Source organism: Danio aesculapii, chromosome 4 (assembly GCF_903798145.1).
Source record: "Danio aesculapii chromosome 4, fDanAes4.1, whole genome shotgun sequence".
In the NCBI taxonomy this organism is placed as follows: Eukaryota; Metazoa; Chordata; class Actinopteri; order Cypriniformes; family Danionidae; genus Danio; species Danio aesculapii.
In genome coordinates this window covers 25,477,604-25,495,522 of record NC_079438.1, presented here as the reverse complement: position 1 = coordinate 25,495,522, position 17,919 = coordinate 25,477,604, and the positions used below count along the sequence as shown (strand labels likewise).

General features: G+C 38.5%; 1 protein-coding gene across 4 annotated transcripts; it reads left to right on the top strand.

Moving 5' to 3' along the window:
• The first annotated feature begins 2,886 nt into the window (after positions 1–2,886).
• On the top strand, positions 2,887–15,989 carry LOC130222329 (gastrula zinc finger protein XlCGF57.1-like). Of its 4 annotated transcripts, none has more exons than XM_056454912.1 (4): positions 2,887–2,921; positions 3,348–3,495; positions 9,789–9,848; positions 12,650–15,989. In XM_056454912.1, the coding sequence occupies exons 2-4, from the start codon at positions 3,411–3,413 to the stop codon at positions 13,948–13,950; spliced, it is 1,446 nt and encodes a 481-aa protein (XP_056310887.1). In that variant the 5' UTR covers positions 2,887–2,921; positions 3,348–3,410; the 3' UTR covers positions 13,951–15,989. The 4 variants fall into 4 exon arrangements, 3 of the variants coding, with proteins under 3 accessions (XP_056310887.1, XP_056310886.1, XP_056310888.1); XM_056454911.1 differs by lacking the exon at positions 2,887–2,921 and adding an exon at positions 2,979–3,072; XR_008836431.1 differs by lacking the exon at positions 2,887–2,921 and adding an exon at positions 8,948–9,050 and having other exon boundaries at positions 3,418–3,495; positions 9,178–9,848; positions 12,650–12,686.
• The last annotated feature ends 1,930 nt before the right edge of the window (positions 15,990–17,919 follow it).

Below are 17,919 nucleotides of genomic sequence, written 5' to 3'. Positions count from 1 at the left end.
TGTCTTCTTCTTCAGGCTCTTCAGAGGAATATAATATTGTTTCTGTGCAATCCCTGATTGTATAATACCTTCAGTCAAGCCTGGCCCTAAAGTTTTATACATTATTTTATATTTGACTGCACACATCTTCTCAGTACATGTCAAACAAAGACATTCACTCAATTACTAATAGATCTCAGATTTCTTTACCTGTTTTCATGAGTTTTTGGAATAATATATTTAAGTGACTGAATGACACGAGTTTTACATTAATTTCTCTTATATAATAAAGTTGGTGAAGTCTACTCATAACTGCTCTAAATCACAAACATTACTTCCTATTAATATCTGAGTCCAAATCCCATCCTCATAATTATGACCTCTTCTTGTCTATTTCTACAACTTCATAGGCTTATATAGGGTTTCTTTCTTCACATGAATCGTCGTCTTTGTTCCACGTTTCCTGCCATTCTTTAGCAATATCTTCAGTGATAATATTTAATTTACCTTCACTTACAGAAGCATTAAAGGGGTAGTTCACATAAAAATTACAATTCTGTCATTTCCTCATCCTCTACTTGTTCCAAACCTGTTTGAGTTTCTTCTGCTGAATGCAAATGATGAGAATACAGGAGTAAAAACAGCCACTATATGGGTCAACAGTTCCTACTTTGGCTGCTTTTGTCAACATTTTCTTGCACACAAAATATTCCTGGAACTCGATAACAATTGAAACACTAAAGTCACATGGACTGTTTTGACAATGTTTTTGGTTTCTTTTCTGGACTTTGAGCATCTCGGGACTCTTGCTGTCTATAACAGACGAGGGAGCTCTCTGATTTCATCTAAAGTGTCTTCATTTGCAATCTGAAGATGAGCAAAGTTCTCAGGGGATTGAAACAACAGGTAGAGGGACAATCGTTCTCGAGTGCCTAGTGTACACTATAACGCACGCCTCCCACCAATGCTGATATACAGCCACATCGCACTGCTTTTAAAAATTAATTTTTTTATTGCAATAACAACAGGCCATTACAACAAATAGAAATACAAAAACTGATAGAAGGCCACGGCGCACTGCTACCTGTGTGTTATTACTCATTTGTTCATTCATTTTCTTTACAGCTTAGTCCCTTTATTAATCAGGGGTCACCATAGTGGAATGAACCACCAACTTATATAGCACATGCTTTATGCAGTGGATGCCCTTCCAGCTGCAAACCATTACTGGGAAACATGCATAAACACTCATTCACACACACCGTATGCATATGGACTTGGGGGAAAACAGAGCACCTGGAGGAAACTCACGCGAACACGGGGAGAACATGCAAACTCCACACAGAAATGTCAACTGACCCAGCTGAGACTCAAACCAGTGACCTTCTTACTGTTAGGTGATCATGCTACCCACTGCACTACTGTGACACCTCACATGTATAATTATTTGCGGTATTAAACTGGTATTGGTGAAGAACTATGTTTACAAATGGTTGTTATTTTTAAAACGTGTGAAAAGGCACCATTCAGATGTAATGATTAATGATCTGGGGAATCAAGCATGTATTGTTATAGACACCTTTGCTTATTTGTCTTAAGAGATGTAAGGCAGGTCCTGTTTATGTAATATGCTTTAGGCTATCAAGTTGGTATTGGCATGAACAGCTATACCAGTTAACAGGTTTCTTATTTGTAAAACAGTCCTATTCAGTTAATGGTCTGGCCTATTAGGCAGCTATGACCACCCTGTCAAGGAAAGATTTGTGACAGGGACAATGACAAGGACATTTTTGGCTAAAGATAGCATTTATTCAGCACAGGTTATACCTGCAGCTGGTAAAGTGTTTCCCTATTTAAGCTCTTTGTGCACAGTTTAAAAGCTATATTTTTAATTTTAAGTTTATATTAATTAATATTTCACTCTGACAGGGTGGACATGTTAAGCTTGACAACATTCATTTTCAAACACAACATGAGGAAAAATAGGAAACATTAGTGTAGATATTTACTGTGTGCACAGCAGATGTTTTAACCTCTAAAGAAAAGCAAATTGGGCAGGGGGATGCTAATGCGTACATCAGAGTACATCTTAAAGGGGCATTTACCAACATCATGTCACGGTGGACAGCAATTTTAAGGACACGTGCAAAATGATTAATGATATTAAAATGATTTTTTTTGTCAAATAACTTGTTAAATATAAAAAGAATATTTATAAATCTTTTTTTTAATTTGATCTAATTTACCTAATTTTTAGACTCGCTGAAGTTGTCTGAGCAGTGTGTGGGACATGGCAAAATCACATCTATTCAATGAAAGAATATGGCAAAAACAGACAAAAACATATTTAAAACAAACAAAACACTTATAAATCTACCTGCATGTGTGTAAAGGTTTAACTAATTATATCAAAACTCAGAGTTTCATTATTGTGCATTATGTTCATATAGGACTGATTCAATCTTGTGGGACATCAAAGGCACTTTATAGCGATAATGACCCAGCTAATGAAACTAAAACATGTAGTAGTAATGGGTACTTTTTACTTAAAGTGCACTTATTTAATGTTTGTTAATGTGTGCACAGAATGTGTGTGTAAAGTTTCTGCTCAAAACACTCATCAGATTATTTGTTATACTTTTCAGAATGTTGAGATTATCTGCTTTAAACAGTCTTAAAAGTCTTAGTGGATTAAAAAAGTTTAGAATTAAAATTAAAATGTCTTAAAATGTTTATAATAAAGGTTTTGAAAGGTGTTGAACTCCAAATGCTGAATATATGTGTGTCTGTGAGAAAGTGGAAAACGAGGGAGAAATGTATCAATAAGTCATGACTGCAACAGTAAGTGGCAAAAACGCTAAACATAAAAGACTTTTATTTTGGCGTGACGTGTGACGTCATAAGGCCGCGCCGCTCCCGCACTGTAATTCGACCGGAGAAAGGTTTGTTTTAAAGCGTTTACATAAATATAAAGCGATTGATCAAAGTTTCAGATTTTTAAATTTTGTACCTGGTGTTATTATTTTAACCCTTTATACAACGTAGCACTGTTTTACTCACAGCAGTGAGGGCTATTGTTTGAACAACAGAAATGTGTGTAATAAGTGTTTTAATAAAGGTTTAATTTATTAAATAGCATAATGTCAGTTCATTCTAAGTATACAACACTATATAAGAAATGGAGTAATATTACTAGTTTTAGTCAGCTTAATTTGTGGCTATTGTTTCTTGCTCTGACTTTCTTTTTGTTAATTACTCTCATATAAAGAAACTGTTGAAGCAAATGTTGAAGAGACGTTATTTTTTTTCTGCTCATTGTTTTATTTATTTAACCAGGACATTTTTATTATTTTGTTCATTTTAAACAGGATATATTGTCCAAACACAGAGAAAAACTCCTGCTGAAGCGACTGATCTCCACACTTATAAAGATGGCGTTTATTAAAGAGGAGAGTGAAGATGTGAAGATTGAAGAAACATTCAGAGTCAAACAGGAAGATCTGCAGGAACAAACAGGTTAGTTTTCATTCTCAAAGACCAACTCAGTCATTTGATCCTCAATCAGATATATTTTAATAATAAGAATACTAAATTAAATCCATCTTGCAGCCCTGAGTGTGCTGCCTAGTTCTCCTAAATGCACATAAGCACTCATTGAAAGACAGGAATGAGTTTCTTTTGTTACTTGTTCTCATGTCTTTTGTCATTAGTTTTATGTATTATTATTCTCACATCTTCTCTACCTTCTGAAGGTTATTGCTTTTCCTGTTCTTCTACTGTTTATAAAGCGTCCTTGAGCACAGGCGCTATATTAAAAAAAAAAGTTAAATTGAGCTGAGGATTTTTGACCTACAGTATTCTCATAGAAGATATCTGCTATTACACTGATGGTGTTGACTTAGTACTTTCTATTTGCATATGTCACGTTGATCACAATTTCAACTTCTTTATGGGTTTAAACTTGTTTTTAGTAGATGTTACTAGTTCTCACAGATAGTATCAGAGTTAGAATTACATAATAATTATAATAACTAATTACCCAGGCTATTGTGTTAAAACAGGGTTTCCACGGGGTCTTAAAAAGTCTTAAATTTACTGAAATATTGTGTTGTAGATCTTTAAATCTTTTTTAAACAAGTCTTCATTTTCCTTTGTTCATGTTTTGCTACCCAATTTGACCAAAACCTATACAATCACCAACAATCCATCTCAATAAAACTTTCAACTTTTTATTCAAAACGGTCATTTTAACTCTATTTATCATAATGGTTTCATTATTTTCCTCACAATAACATTTGTTTAAAAGTGCTCCATGTATTTACTGCTGAAGACATTGACCTGAGAGATTGTTGTGCATAGATTTAGTTTATTATAGTTTTTAAAACTTTTAAAGCATTTGTTAATTGGTTTTTTATTTTAAAGAAAGTTTATGTTGGAAAAAAGTGTGTGGACACAAGTAAAGCTTGCTTGTTTTTACACACTATTTAAGATCTTTTGCTAAGAAAAATCTAAAATATTTACATTTTTTTATTATTCATTTATTATTGTATTATTAAATGTATAAAATTATTATTATTATTTATTTTTTGATAGGGCAAATAAAATCCTTTCTATCTGGGCCATTTGAAAAATTCTTTAGCCATTTATGAGTGTAAAATTTCATTCATAATGGTCTTGAAATTGTCTTTAAAAGTCTTAAATTTTACTTGGTGAAACCTGCAGAAACCCTGGATTAAAGTATGTCAAAGTACGTGGATGCCTCCAATGTTAAATATGCTGAATGAAATGGACACTAAAATAATTAATTATTATAAAACATTGTACAGTATTCTAAACTATATGATGTTGCTGTAGGACGACGTGAGACAGGAGGTTAAGTGAAAACTCAGAGTACTTAATCCCTGAAATGAGAGAAACTCTGGGTTTCCGTTTCAAGTCAAGCCTGTTTCTTAAAGAGAGGTAACTTTAACTCAGTCAGTTACCGTGGTAACTTGCTCTGTGAACCTAACCTGGTCGGTAGCAGGTTTTATTCTCTAAACTCTGAGTTTCTGTTGGTCTCCTCCGATGTTTTTTAAAGATGAAGCGGTATTTCTCACTTAGCCTTACGTTTCCAGCTACTTATTTTTATGTGCATTTTGGATAGGCTATGAGCATAAAAAAATCAGTTGAAACGTCATGATGCACATAACTTTTGAGAAAAAATTAACTTACGTAAACTACGCAAGCACTTTTACGGAACAAATTCCAGTATGTGTATTAAAAAAAGGTTTGTTATAAGAGATCATATAATGATGAAAATGTGTGTGAATGGACAAACCAGCAGACTGAGCACACTGTAAAACATCTGAAATGTTGTTTTGGTCATTCTAAAATGTTTCAGTATTAAAGTTATTAGATTATTAATTACCTCCAGAGCGTTGAATCGTGTCAAGAGCGTCTGTTCTCCGATTCTCATGGCTTCAAATGCCACCACGTGTTCACAGTGTGTTGGCCTTGTCCTCTGAGGTGAAAGTCATTTATTAAATAAAGAAAAGATTCATGTAGCTTCTTCTACCGCAGTAAATTCTGTTTTTACTGTTGATATTTGGCACCAGTTAGTCAGGAAGTGATGATTTTGTTCGCTTTGATTCATTGGCTGGAAACGCTAATTAATTCATTAATTTTCTTTTCGGCTTAGTGCCTTTATTAATTTATTAAACCGCCAACTTATCCAGCACATTTTTATGCAGCGGATGCCCTTTCAGCCGCAACCCATCGCTGGGAAACATCCATTCACACTCATACAGTATGGACAATTTAGCTTACCCAATTTACCTATAGAACATGTCTTTGAACATGATGGGGAAACCGGAGCACCCGGAGGAAACCCACACGAGCACGGGGAGAACATGCAAACTCCACAAAGAAATGCCAACTGACCCAGCCGAGGCTCGAACCAGCAATAATAGCATAAAATATTTGGCATTGCCAAACCACACTCTTTTTTCCAAGAATTCCTTTTTTATGCAAGGAATTTTCTTATCCCAGAGAAATGTAGAAATACAATTATTCAACTCCTTGAAAAATGACTTGGGAATAAAAACAGGCATGGTCTGAAATAGAAACAAAAATCATTGTAGTATTTTCATTTTAATGGAATTGATCTTCCCAGCCAAAGATAAAGGAAGGGTTGACCACTGTGTTATGTCTCATTTGGCTTTGTCTAATGTCGTTTTAACATTATTATTGAACAAATCCTTATATTTGCGTGTCACACTCACACCCAGATATACAAATTTATCAGGACTTACTGAAAATGGAAAGGATTGGAAGGACATTTGCTGTGCTCTATTATTGATAGGGAAAAGGAGACTCTTTGCTAGATTGACTTTGTATCCAGAAACATTTCCAAATTTTGAAATTATTATAAGAGCTTTTGGAATACATTAGATTAGATTAGATTCAATTTATTGTCATCACACATGTACAAGTACAAGGCAACGAAATGCAGGTAAATGGAACCCCCCGACCGTGCACAGACATCACAACTCCAGGGAAGACAGGTCACGGGAGGTGGAACAGGAAATAAAATACAGTCAGGAAAAAGAGGCAAAAAAAAAGTCCCTCTCACCTTGCTCTTAAGTTAGAGCACCGTGAGATCAGGGATAAGAAAAAGCCCCAGCAATCTAGCACAAAAACACACCGACAAGACATAACATTGCCACAGGGGATGGGAACAGGGGGTGTGGAAATAGTCCGGTAAGGGCGGGCAGCCATCAGGTCCTGCAGCCATGGAGGCGCTGGTCGCAGACCTGCTCACCCCCTCCAGTGGGTGAAAGCATACGAAGGCGTTGGATTGGGGCCAGGAAGTGTCGTGCTATGTATCTGTGTGTGTGTGTGCGTAAGCCTGTATAGTCCAACAGGTGTCCTTGACGGGGAGCAGGAATTTCAGAGCGTCTCCTTATCTTGCTATCCGGGAGAAGTTGTTTTCCTCCAGCCGAGGCCGTCTGGCAGGAGAAAAGAAAACACAGGGAAGCCGAAAGAGTAGAAAGATACTTCAACTTTAGGTCAATACCTGCCAATTTCACAGATATTTAATGTCCATCACTCGTCTCCAGATCTGGCCAAATTTTGTTGCAAAGCTGCTAACTTCACCCCGATGTTTTCCAGTTTGCGATCTAATATTGCAGTCTGATTATTAGCAAGCCTGCCCATCAGCGCTTCAATCAAGCCGGCCAGCCTGGTGGGGTTTTGAGCAGCACTGACCGCTTTCATCATTCGTCGATACGCCAGGGCCCCACATAAGCCCATCAGCAGAAACCCTGTTATCAAAGTTCCGAATAGGTAAATGTCTTCAATATCCTCCAGAGACAGAGCAGCCAGGCACAGGACGCGCCACTTCTCCCACCCGTCCATCACGTATCCAGCTGCAAACGTCCCCGCAGGACAGGTGGGCTCTCCCGAGCCCAAACTTCTCGTCGAGAAGATGGTGTCAATCGCATTCAGAGACCAGTTGATCAAATCCATAATTCCTTATTTGTTTGGATAGCAGGGCACGGAGAGTCTCAGAGATAGAATAAGACAAAGACAAGAGGAGCTAGCGAGGAGAGATATGGGACGGAGAGGGAAAAAGTGCGACCGCCTTCGCCGAGAGCCAAAGAAGAATACATGTATCTGGATTTGACAGAAAAAGAAGCAACGAAATGCAGTTTAGGTCTAACCAGCAGTGCAAAAGCAGCAAGTGCAGGACACAGGTATAAGTTATAATAAAGAGCAGAAAAACCATGGTGATATTTACAGATGAGATGGATGTACTATGAACATTATATACAGGTTGTATTAGCTATGAACAGAGATTTACAATAAGTGAATATATGTACAGGTTGATATTAATAATCAGAAGTGTGCAGATAGATAAACATAGAGGTAAAGTTGGTTTTATATACGCACATTCGGACTTTCCCCTTAATAATATCATATTATAAAAGTATTATTTGGAAACCCTAAATAGCGAAATCATATTAGCAGCCAATGACTATCAAAGTACAACATCGTTCACAGTCGAGTTAAACCATAGCCAATGAAGAGTCATAGCAAGGTTGATTGTTTACCGTCACTCTTCTTATTAGCATTTATGGTGAAAACTGCAATAATATAATAAAACAGTTTTCAGATATTGTTTTGACAGGTATTTGCACTTACATATCCATAACATAAACGGACTACAGTTCTCTTTGCAGTAGGAATTACACTAGCAAACAAACTTTTTTACAAAACGTATTTCTTTTTACAAAACAATCACTGACATAATGTCTTTAACATGTCTAATGTTCAAAACATAAACTTAAGACATTGCCTCTATGGTGATTTTAAGCAGATGGTTTATTGTCCGAGAGAGCACATGTCTGACAAGGCTCCCACAAAGATCCAGGATCACTAGCAGGAAGTGACTTAACAGGAAGTTTGTCATAACGCAAAATAAAAGTATTCCTTTTTACACATGACGTAGATTCATTTATTAAATTATGAATATCACATTTTACACAGGGAATATGTATAAAAAATATTTAAAGAAGATATTTGAATGTGAAACTTCTTAAAGGGCAACACAATCCCCATCTGACCTATGTAAGGTCACTATGAATTTCTGGACTATACCCCAATTTCCAGATCAGTCTTTGGGAAGAAACAGAACAACCTCTGAAATCGGCCTTTGAAAGGTTTTTATATTCCCTTGGTCAGTTGTTGAAACTACAACCTTTCTCACAAATCGATCCTTTGCTGAGAATACAGCAGAGACTCTGGCCATGGATCAATAGTTGCGAGCTATCTGCTTATTCCTGAGCAGAACTAGATCTCCCACTTGAAGGTTTCTGTGAGGTACTGTCTACTTTGGTCTGTGTTGCAAGCAAGGTAAGTATTTACGGCTCCAGCGTGTCCAGAACTGGTTTGCAAGCGCCTGAACTTGTCTCCATTGCTTTGTATACAGGTCCTTGTCAGAGAAATCTCCAGGGGGAGGTGAACTCTTGTCTTCTGTGTAAGGAGCACTGACGGTGAAAGTATGAATGGTTTTTGCGGGTCTGCCGACACAGGTAAGAGTGGACGTGCATTAATAATAGCAGTAACTTCTGCTAGTAGTGTGCAAAGAACTTCATTGGTTAAGCGAGGTTTTAGCTGCTGAAACATTGAATCTAAAATTCTTCTTGCAATACCAATCAGGTGCTCCCTTGGGCCTCCTATGTGAGAGCTGTGAGGTGGATTGAATTCCCAGCTGCATCCTTGCTCACTACCTCTGCACCATCTTGTCCATATCAAGTTCCTTGCATGCCCCAACGAAATTGGTACCGCAATCGGAGTGGAGCTGTTTTGCAGGGCCTCTTATTGCAAAGAACCGCCTGAGAGCATTTGTGCAACTTGATGCATCCATAGATTCAATGACCTCGATGTGTTCAGCTTTCGAGCTCATGTAGCCAAATATCATGGCGCACCTTTTGCTCTCTGCCTGTCCTCCTCTGGTGCCACCTAGTAGTGACAGACCCTTTTGTGTTGCTTTAATTACAACATTCGTTGCTTGGTCCATCTCATCTGGAGTATGTGGTAAGTCTCATCTGTGCCAACCCTTGCATTTGCTTGAAGGATTTTGCGATGTGAACTATAAATGCTAATCCTCTTACTAAAGAGGTGAAGGTGGAGAACCTTTGAAATCTGGTAGATATAAGTCCTGCTTCCTCCAGGTAAGTTGCACATGTTTGTATTTGAGGACGAATTTCTGCATCATTCTCAGGTTCAATTAGCTTAAACATCTCACTTGAATTAGTTTTTTTCTGCAGGTGGCTGTCAAAGGAAGGAGGGACCGGTGAACCAGGAAGTCTGTGCCAGGTATGATGCAGGTAAGGATCGCAACGCATGATCTGCTGGATTTTACACAGTAAAACGGTAGTACACAGTGCCATTGCTCAGGGGCCTCATGTATCAACACTGCATACACACAAAAGCTTTGCGTACGCCAGATTTCACGCTCATGTTTGGATTTACTAACGATAAAATGAACGTGTGCGTTGGTCCACGCCAACTTCATCTCTGGTGTACGTACATTTCTTGTGTGTGTTTGTTTTTTTCCATTGGCAACTCATAGAGGCAATTGTGTTAAATTGCACTCTACAAAGTATCTTTGAGCCGTGCCATGTCGGCTGTATGGGACGGGATCATCCGCATGTCTAGCAGGTATATAAGGTTTCAATACCATGCAGTTGACCAGCCAAACATTAAAGCGCAACTTGCAGCGATTGCTGGTTTTCCCAATGTAATTGGAGCAATCGACTGCACGCTCATTGCTATAAAGGCACCATCTTAGATTAGATTAGATTATATTCAACTTTATTGTCATTACACATGTACAAGTTCAAGGCAACGAAATGCAGTTTAGGTCTTACCAGCAGTGCAATAGCAGCAAGTGCAGGATACAGGTAAAAGAGTCAGTGAGGGGCAGAGTTCAAAAGGGAGACAGCTCTGGGGAAAAAGCTGTTCCTCAGTCTGCTGGTTTTTGTCCGGGGGAGCCTGAAGCGAGGAGAGAAAACAGTCTGTGAGCAGGGTGAGAGGAATCCTTAAGAATACTGTGTGCTCTGCGCAGACAGTGTTTCTTCTGGATGTCCTCAATGGCTGGCAGTGTGGTCCTTGTGATGCGTTGGGCCGTTTTCACCACCCGCTGCAGTGCCTTACGCTCAGCAACAGAGCAGCTTCCATACCAGACTGTGACGCAGTTGGTCAGGATTCTTTCTATTGTGCAGCAGTAGAAGTTCACCAAGACAGCTGATGAAAGTTGGTTTTTCTTAAGTTGCCTTAAGAAAAATAGGCACTCTAAATTCCTTCCAGGTCTTTCATCAGTTCTTCATCCAATGACTGAGCTGCTTGGGGGTGACACTGAATGGACCTGAAGCGAGGCACATATGAAGGTGTTTAACAGGGTGAAGAGCATGTTGACCACAGCACCAGCGTTAGCGTTCTATGATACTTCCAAGACCACAGTGGTCAGCGTTGACGCAAGTAGTTATGGTCTAGGTGCTGCCCTGTTTCAGCAGCAGGAAGAAGGACTACTTCCGAATGATTTCTGTTTAAGGACTTTAACTGAGACTGAACGCCGCTACTCGCAAATCGAGATGGAATGCCTAGCTGGAGTGAGGGCATGTGAACAGTTCTCGCGTTACTTGCAAGATATGGACTAATTTGAGCTCCAGACTGATCATAAGCCACTTGTACCATTGATTAACACAAACGATGTTGACAAAGCTTCCTTAAGGTGCCAACGGTTACTGATACATTTGATGAGATTTAATGTCAAAGCAGTGCATGTACCAGGCAAACAGCTCGTGGTGGCAGACACTCTTTCCAGAAATCCTCTGACTCATTACACTGAGTCTGATACAGAGCGTAACCTGACAGTGCATCAATGCCACGGGACTGAGCCCAGCTCAACGGATGATCAGACGTCAGATCAGAAAGACAGTTCCAATACTACCAAAGAAAGTATATTGTGCAAACAAAGGAAGGCACAATCTCTTGCCGAAACAGAGACACATTCAGAGTGTCCCCGATACTCCTAAAACTCCTGAAAACACTTGAGACACGACATGGACAGGCTGTGACTGAGAACAGTGAAGCTAAAGACAGACCCTCACTTGAGACTGATTTACTCACAGACACTACAAATCGGTTTCCTACCACAATTTCCAGTGCACTACACACTTATACACCCTCTAGCAAAAGAACCCTTACTGGTAGAGAAGTAAAACAGCCAGTTAAATTTAAGGATTGTTTTGGGGTAGGTGTTTATACTAACCATACAGATGCAAAGAATCCACTTGCATGTTAACTTCTACAGTATGCTGTAAGATTGTGGGAAAAAAAGTGAACTTAAAAACATGTTCTGTGATGTTGACAGGTTATGATTAAGAGATTGACGATTGTAAGCAAAGGATATTTTTAAGTTGATATTGATATGTTACCAGGTTGGAAAAGTAATTTGCTTTGTTCCATGTTGCTAAAAGGGAACTTGTTATACATTTACTATAGGGGGGCTTCATCACTTTAAAGAGGGGAGATGTGAACAGGTTATTGAGATTGGCTGTTCTGTGTCAAGGTCCAGGGTTGCGGCGGCAAAGGGGGCAGAGCCAGCATGAGCAGGCTGACACAGGCAGAAAGATCGCTTACGAGTGCATGCTTTAATAAAGTTATATTTTGAGTTCTAAAGCGATGGTCTACTCTATTTAACATGACACCTTGTCTGCTTAACAAATTTTAGAAAAACATTTTGTTGAAATTATTAATATATACGAATAAAAATAGTCAATTTACAGCGTTTAAATCTGTCTTATCAATATGACCACAAGGACTTTTATGATCAATTATGTAAGAAACTCTGAAAACTGGACTGACACAGTTTCAATTTACTATAACTTCTATGTTAAGCAGCTTTGACACAATTTACATTGTAAAAGCACTAGATAAATAACAATGAATGCATTTAATTTGTACATGTTAATGGACCAAACAAAATATGATCTGATTTATTTTACATTAAATGTGCATCAAAATTACAGTGTGTGTAGCCAATGTTTCCAGTGTCTTTTCACTTTTCAGCTTTTAATGAGACATTTTAAGACTTAATGAAAACTGTTTTATTTATTTATTTCAGACCAAATTGAAGAGAATGAGGGGAATAAAGAAGAGGATCATCATGTCAAAATTGAGGAAAAAACTCATTTACAGACTGATGGTATTTTGAAAAGGAGAGACAAGAATCATTTCACCTGCACACAGTGTGGAAAGAGTTTTGGAAGACAAAGCAGTCTTAAAATTCACATGAGGATCCACACTGGAGAGAAACCATTCACATGCACTCAGTGTGGGAAGAGTTTCATCCAATCATCATCCCTTAATCTACACATGATGAGCCACAATGGAGAGAAACCATTCACTTGCACCCGGTGTGGGAAGAGTTTCAGCCGCTCATCACACCTTGATCACCACATGAGGATCCACACTGGAGAGAAACCATTCATGTGCACTCAGTGTGGGAAGAGATTCAGCCTATCATCATCCCTTAATCAACACATGAGGATCCACACTGGAGAGAAACCATTCATGTGCACTCAGTGTGGGAAGAGTTTCAGCCTATCATCATCCCTTAATCTACACTTAAGAATCCACACTGGAGAGAAACCATTCACATGCACTCAGTGTGGGAAGAGTTTCAGCCAATCATCACACCTTAATCAACACATGAGGATCCACACTGGAGAGAAACCATTCACTTGCACCCGGTGTGGGAAGAGTTTCAGCCGTTCATCACACCTTAATCACCACATGAGGATCCACACTGGAGAGAAACCATTCATGTGCACTCAGTGTGGGAAGAGTTTCAGCCAATCATCATCCCTTAATCTACACATGATGATCCACACTGGAGAGGAACCATTCACATGCACTCAGTGTGGGAAAAGTTTCTGCCAATCATCACACCTTAATCTGCACATGAGGATCCACACTGGAGAGAAACCATTCACTTGCACTCAGTGTGAGAGGAGTTTTAACTACTCCTCAAACCTTAATAAACACATAAGGATCCACACTGGAGAGAAACCATTTGCATGCACTCAGTGTGAGAGGAGTTTCAACCAATCATCATCCCTTAATAAACACATGAGGATCCACACTGGAGAGAAACCATTCACTTGCACTCAGTGTGGAAAGAGTTTTGGAAGAAAATGCAATCTTAAGATTCACCTGAGGATCCACACTGGAGAGAAACCATTCACATGCACTCAGTGTGAGAAGAGTTTTAACAAATCATCAAACCTTAATAAACACATGAGGATCCACACTGGAGAGAAACCATTCACATGCACTCAGTGTCGGAAGAGTTTTAACTGCTCATCACACCTTAATAAACATATGAGGATCCACACTGGAGAGAAACCATTCAATTGCACTTAAGCCGCGGTCACAATGGACTTTTCTCCCCATAGACTTCCATGTATACGCATGCGAATGTCTCAGACCGAAAACGCAAGTCTGTGTGTTTTGCAGTTCACTGCATTGCAAAGTTCAAGCTTGGTGAACTTTGACCTGTGAAATCACATCACTTGACTGTGTAAGACCAATTGTAGATCAAAACATGACCTCTCTGGACAGAAATTAAAAATATAGACCAATCGCTCACTTTTTTTAATGTCTAATCATCTTGTTTAATCCCGCCCCTTTTCTAGGGCTGCTCGATTATGGGTAAAATCAAAAGCACGATCATTTTGGTCATAATTTTATATCACGATTATTCAAAATGATTATCAGTTAAGTCAAAATTATTCGCCCTTCTGTGAATTTTTTTTTGTATATATAAATATTTCCCAAATGATTATTAACAGAGGAATTTTTCACAATATTTCCTATAATATTTTTTTCTTCTGGAGAAAGGCTTATTTGTTTTATTTCGGCTAGAGTGAAAGCAGGTTTAAATATTTTGAAATCTATTTTAATAGCTTAGTATTTCTAGCTCCCTTAAGCAATATATATTTTAATTGTCTGAGAAGAAACTACTGTTATACAATGACTTGCCTAATTACACTAATTAAGCCTTTGAATGTCACTTTAAGCTGAATACTAGTATCTTGAAAAATATCTAGTAAAATATAATGTGCTGTCACAGCAAAGATAAAAGAAATCAGCAACAAATGTGTACAACTATAAAGGGGGCGGTATAAGATGCATTAATCGTTTATCTCGATCAATTGTTTTCCATACTCTGTAGAAGCCAAAATCAAAACCAGATTTTCGATTAATTGCACAGCCCTACCCTTTTCGCAGCGCCATACAACAGAATTTCGCATGCTCAAACTCTAGTGTGACCGCAGCTTCGGTGTGGGATGAGATTCAGCAACTCCTCAGACCTTAATAAACACATAAAGACCCATACTAGAGAGAAACCATTCACATTCACTCAGTGTGGGAAGAGTTTTAGCTGATCAGCAATCCTTAACGAACACATGAAGATCCACACTGGTGTGAAAGAGTATATGTGCTTGAGTGTGAGAAGACTTTTATTACAGCTCCAAAATTAAAACTGCACCAGACGATTCACACTGGAGAAGACCGTACAAGTGTTCACACTGTGACATGTCTGAATAATGTTTGAAAAGGCTGAGTGACGGTATACTGTTTTCCAACACTCTTACACTGCAGTAGGTGGGGTTGTAAATGTGTCCTCGCATTTACTGTAAACACGATGGTGGCGGCTGAGAGAAGAACAGTTTCATACACATCTGGCAAACCACCTCTGCAGCTTGAAATCTCTTTGCAAGTGATTGTACAGGTGCGGATACATCTGTACTTTACTCTCCAGTATATTCATGTAGCTAGTGTTGTTTTGGATGATGTTCTCTGTCTGACTCCCTGAATGAGAAACAAATCACTGGGAAGACGCTGCACATCAAAGAAGGTGGAGCTCCAGGACGGTTAGTTTGCAGTATACCAGGGCCTCAAGTTTAGAAAGCTCATTCAATTGTCCAGTGTTGCATCTTTTATTAGTAAAGTTTCTTTATTTTTAGGTTCAAGATTCTTTCTAGTTTACTACATTTACTTTTCTGAGTAGAATACAAACTTGATGAATATTTTATGATTTAAGCAGAGCGACAGGTATTAAGTTTTACAATATTAATACACTGTGATGATCCCAAGACTCCATATTGCAGTATGTGGTAAATCCTGATTGGATGCCTGCATTACTCATCAATGGATTTATAAAAGTTGTTGCGCTAGATACACCAGGAAGCTGTGGCTACTCGGGAGTCCCCATGTCTAGACCTGCCCTCTCATTGACTCTTTAACCTTATGGTTTTGTTTTGCATTACTTGTATCATGTAGTTAAAGTGTTGTTGTGATTATATTCTGAGTTCTTTATCTTCATTATTATCCCTAGACATTTGTTGGTTGCTTTGATTGATTGTTCTATGAGTGACATTTTATAATAAATAATTTGCATTCAGGCTATTTTGTTGGCTCATCTCTCTTTTATGTTGCGACTCAAACGAGCGGGTCATAACAGTTTGTAAAATGTGTCCGGTTGTATCTGAGATCTTGTCTTTTCAGTCATGATCATAGGTGAGTGTAGGAACCAAGACTGAGCGATAAATTGAGAACATTGCCTTTTGCCTCAGCTCCTTCACCATAACAGACAATCACATCAACTGCATTACTGCTGCCGCTGCACTGATCCATCTTGCAATCTTACATTCCATTCCTCATGTAAAAAGAAAAAAATCGCAGATACTCTATTTAGGGTAAGAACTCAACGCCAAACTGGAGATGGCTGTCTTTTTCCAGTCAAGCTCCATGCTTTCTGACTTAGAGGTGCTGTTTCTTTCCCTTCCATGTCACACTCAGTAGCAAACTGTCCCAATGCATGCTGAAGGTCCATGTCCTGTGAAGCCAAAACGCTGTTATATGGAAATGGAAGAGACAGTTCTAGCCTGCACCTAAAATTCTGTCAGTAAAAATTATTATATTTTTGAGATCAGCCTTAAAAGAAACACATTTACAAAATAAAATGAATAAATGGATAGATAGATAGACATTGTAGTGGTGGAAGGGGAAGTAGGATGGCTTGTTCAACTATAAACCAAGATGGAGCTCTCTCAGGAGGGATGGACCAGTGCACGAGATGTCTCAACCCTTTTTTTATCAACTGGCTGTTGCAGTGTACTCCTATGCAACCTAGGGTGCTTATTGTTCCAAATAAATTGACTAAATCATCAAAATGTTTTAAATATCGTAAATAAAAATTTACAGGGATATACTGAAATAGAGAAGTAACTTTAGGAAGGACATTTATTTTGAGTATGATAGTTTGTAGAGCTGTGAACCTACACTGGTCTCACGGTTCAGTTCGGTTACAATTATCATGCAATTGATTTGGTTCAATTAGATATCACGGTGCATTGACAATGCTTTCCATACACAGTTTTATATTTTCTTCATAGCAGCAATTCTTGTATTAAAATGTATGAATAGATTTATATACTATTTGTAATACAATTTTGTCATTTAATATAAACAGTCAGATATATAAACTACCTTTAAATAACACGAGCATTTATAGCAATTAATTTAAACAAATATAAATATCCTGCTCACTTTCTGATCCTTGTCTAGTTCTTACACCCCTTTGATTGGTCACACCCACGATTGGCTCTTGCGCGCTGCACTCTTTACAGATGAGTAACACTGATAAGTGGCAGGCGGCAGCGGCGATCACAGCTGATCCATCATAGATAAGGTGGAGAAAACTCTGCAGGCACGTGCTCGTGCCTGAATCCAGAAGTATCGCTGTAAAACAGCCGAGTAGAGAAAAAGTCACGCCAGCAGGTCAAATGGGCCACAGTGAGAGAGAAAGAGAGAGAGAGAAAGAAATGAAGTATTTTCATTCTCTCAATCACAGTGAAATAGGGGCTTCTGCTGTGTTAGTGAAAGACTGATCCAGCAAACACACAGGTAGTGAAATTGTGCACAGTTTCTGAGTTTTAATTAGATGGAGCGTTGTAAATACTCGTGCTCGCCTCCCTCGCCATAGCGCATATGAGATAAATGACGTCAGTACACAATAACCGGTTATGACCTGAACCGATACCGAAATGTCAGCGTCTGCATCGCGGTGCACCGAAGAAACAAGTAATTTTGACACCCCTTACAATTTGTTATTTTGACTACCTCAGAGCAGTGGTTCTCAATTCTGGTGCTTGTGCAAAATGAGTTGACAACCGTCCCAAATAAATTATATCTCTTATTACTAAATCTTAGAATCACACCTGAGAAACCACAAAAACAGAGATTTGGCTTCTCTATAACTGCTTAAGATCAATTTGCACCAGATCATCAAGAGACAACATTTGTTTGAGTTTCTTTCGCTGACTG

Coding starts and splice junctions, on each gene's coding strand:
- LOC130222329 (XM_056454912.1), top strand. CDS start 3,411: ATGGCGTTTATTAAAGAGGAGAGTGAAGATGTGAAGATTGAAGAAACA. Junction 3,496..9,788: donor AGATCTGCAGGAACAAACAG/GTTAGTTTTCAT, acceptor TTTTTTCTGCAG/GTGGCTGTCAAAGGAAGGAG. Junction 9,849..12,649: donor CTGTGCCAGGTATGATGCAG/GTAAGGATCGCA, acceptor TATTTATTTCAG/ACCAAATTGAAGAGAATGAG.